General features: G+C 45.8%; 1 protein-coding gene across 4 annotated transcripts in view; it reads left to right on the top strand.

The window, feature by feature from the left end:
* LOC119592570 (tyrosine-protein phosphatase 69D-like) overlaps window positions 1–566 on the top strand; it is a 29646-nt gene that overhangs the window by 6656 nt on the left and 22424 nt on the right. For all 4 annotated transcript variants that reach the window (XM_037941448.1, XM_037941449.1, XM_037941450.1 and 1 more), the window contains exon 3: window positions 107–236. In XM_037941448.1, the coding sequence (XP_037797376.1) occupies window positions 107–236 (130 nt within the window). The remainder of the gene's footprint in view (window positions 1–106; window positions 237–566) is intronic.

Here is a 566-nt window from a genome sequence, read left to right as displayed (position 1 = left end):
CCTCTTCCTCTCCCTCTCTCTATCATCCCCCCCACACTCATATTGTTTGGCCATGTATATAGTGTATATACGGTAATAGTTGATTCCTGTTATCTCCAAATTTCAGGGAGCCAGCGAATCCGCGAGTTGAAGGTGGAAGTTGGCAGCAGTGAGCCCCATGCTGGTGCAAATGTCACAATTAGCTGCAGGGGTCGAGGGGACCTGTTGCAGTGGCGTCATGGCCATCACAATATCACGTAGGTTGAATACAGATCCTATTACATCTGTTAGGAATTTTTTGCAAGATGGTGAGGCGTGGAGCATAAAATGGGTTGGTTAAGCGGTACTTAGTGGCATGTGAAACCAGACTCCTGTAATGCCACGTTGGGGGGGGGGGGGTTGTACGTCAAGTCCTAATATTACTCCTGCCCTTTTGCCGTGCCTATTTAACATCCTCATTGTTCTGTATTTCGTTGTATTTCATATACAAGTCTTTTCCCAAGAAAAAACAAGCCATACTTAGGTACGATTGCAGATATCTTTTAGCCCATTGGTGCTGGGTTATTGCACTGGACATTATGGCTTTG

Source organism: Penaeus monodon, chromosome 30 (assembly GCF_015228065.2).
Source record: "Penaeus monodon isolate SGIC_2016 chromosome 30, NSTDA_Pmon_1, whole genome shotgun sequence".
Classification (NCBI taxonomy): Eukaryota; Metazoa; Arthropoda; class Malacostraca; order Decapoda; family Penaeidae; genus Penaeus; species Penaeus monodon.
This window is presented reverse-complemented; position numbering and strand designations above follow the sequence as displayed.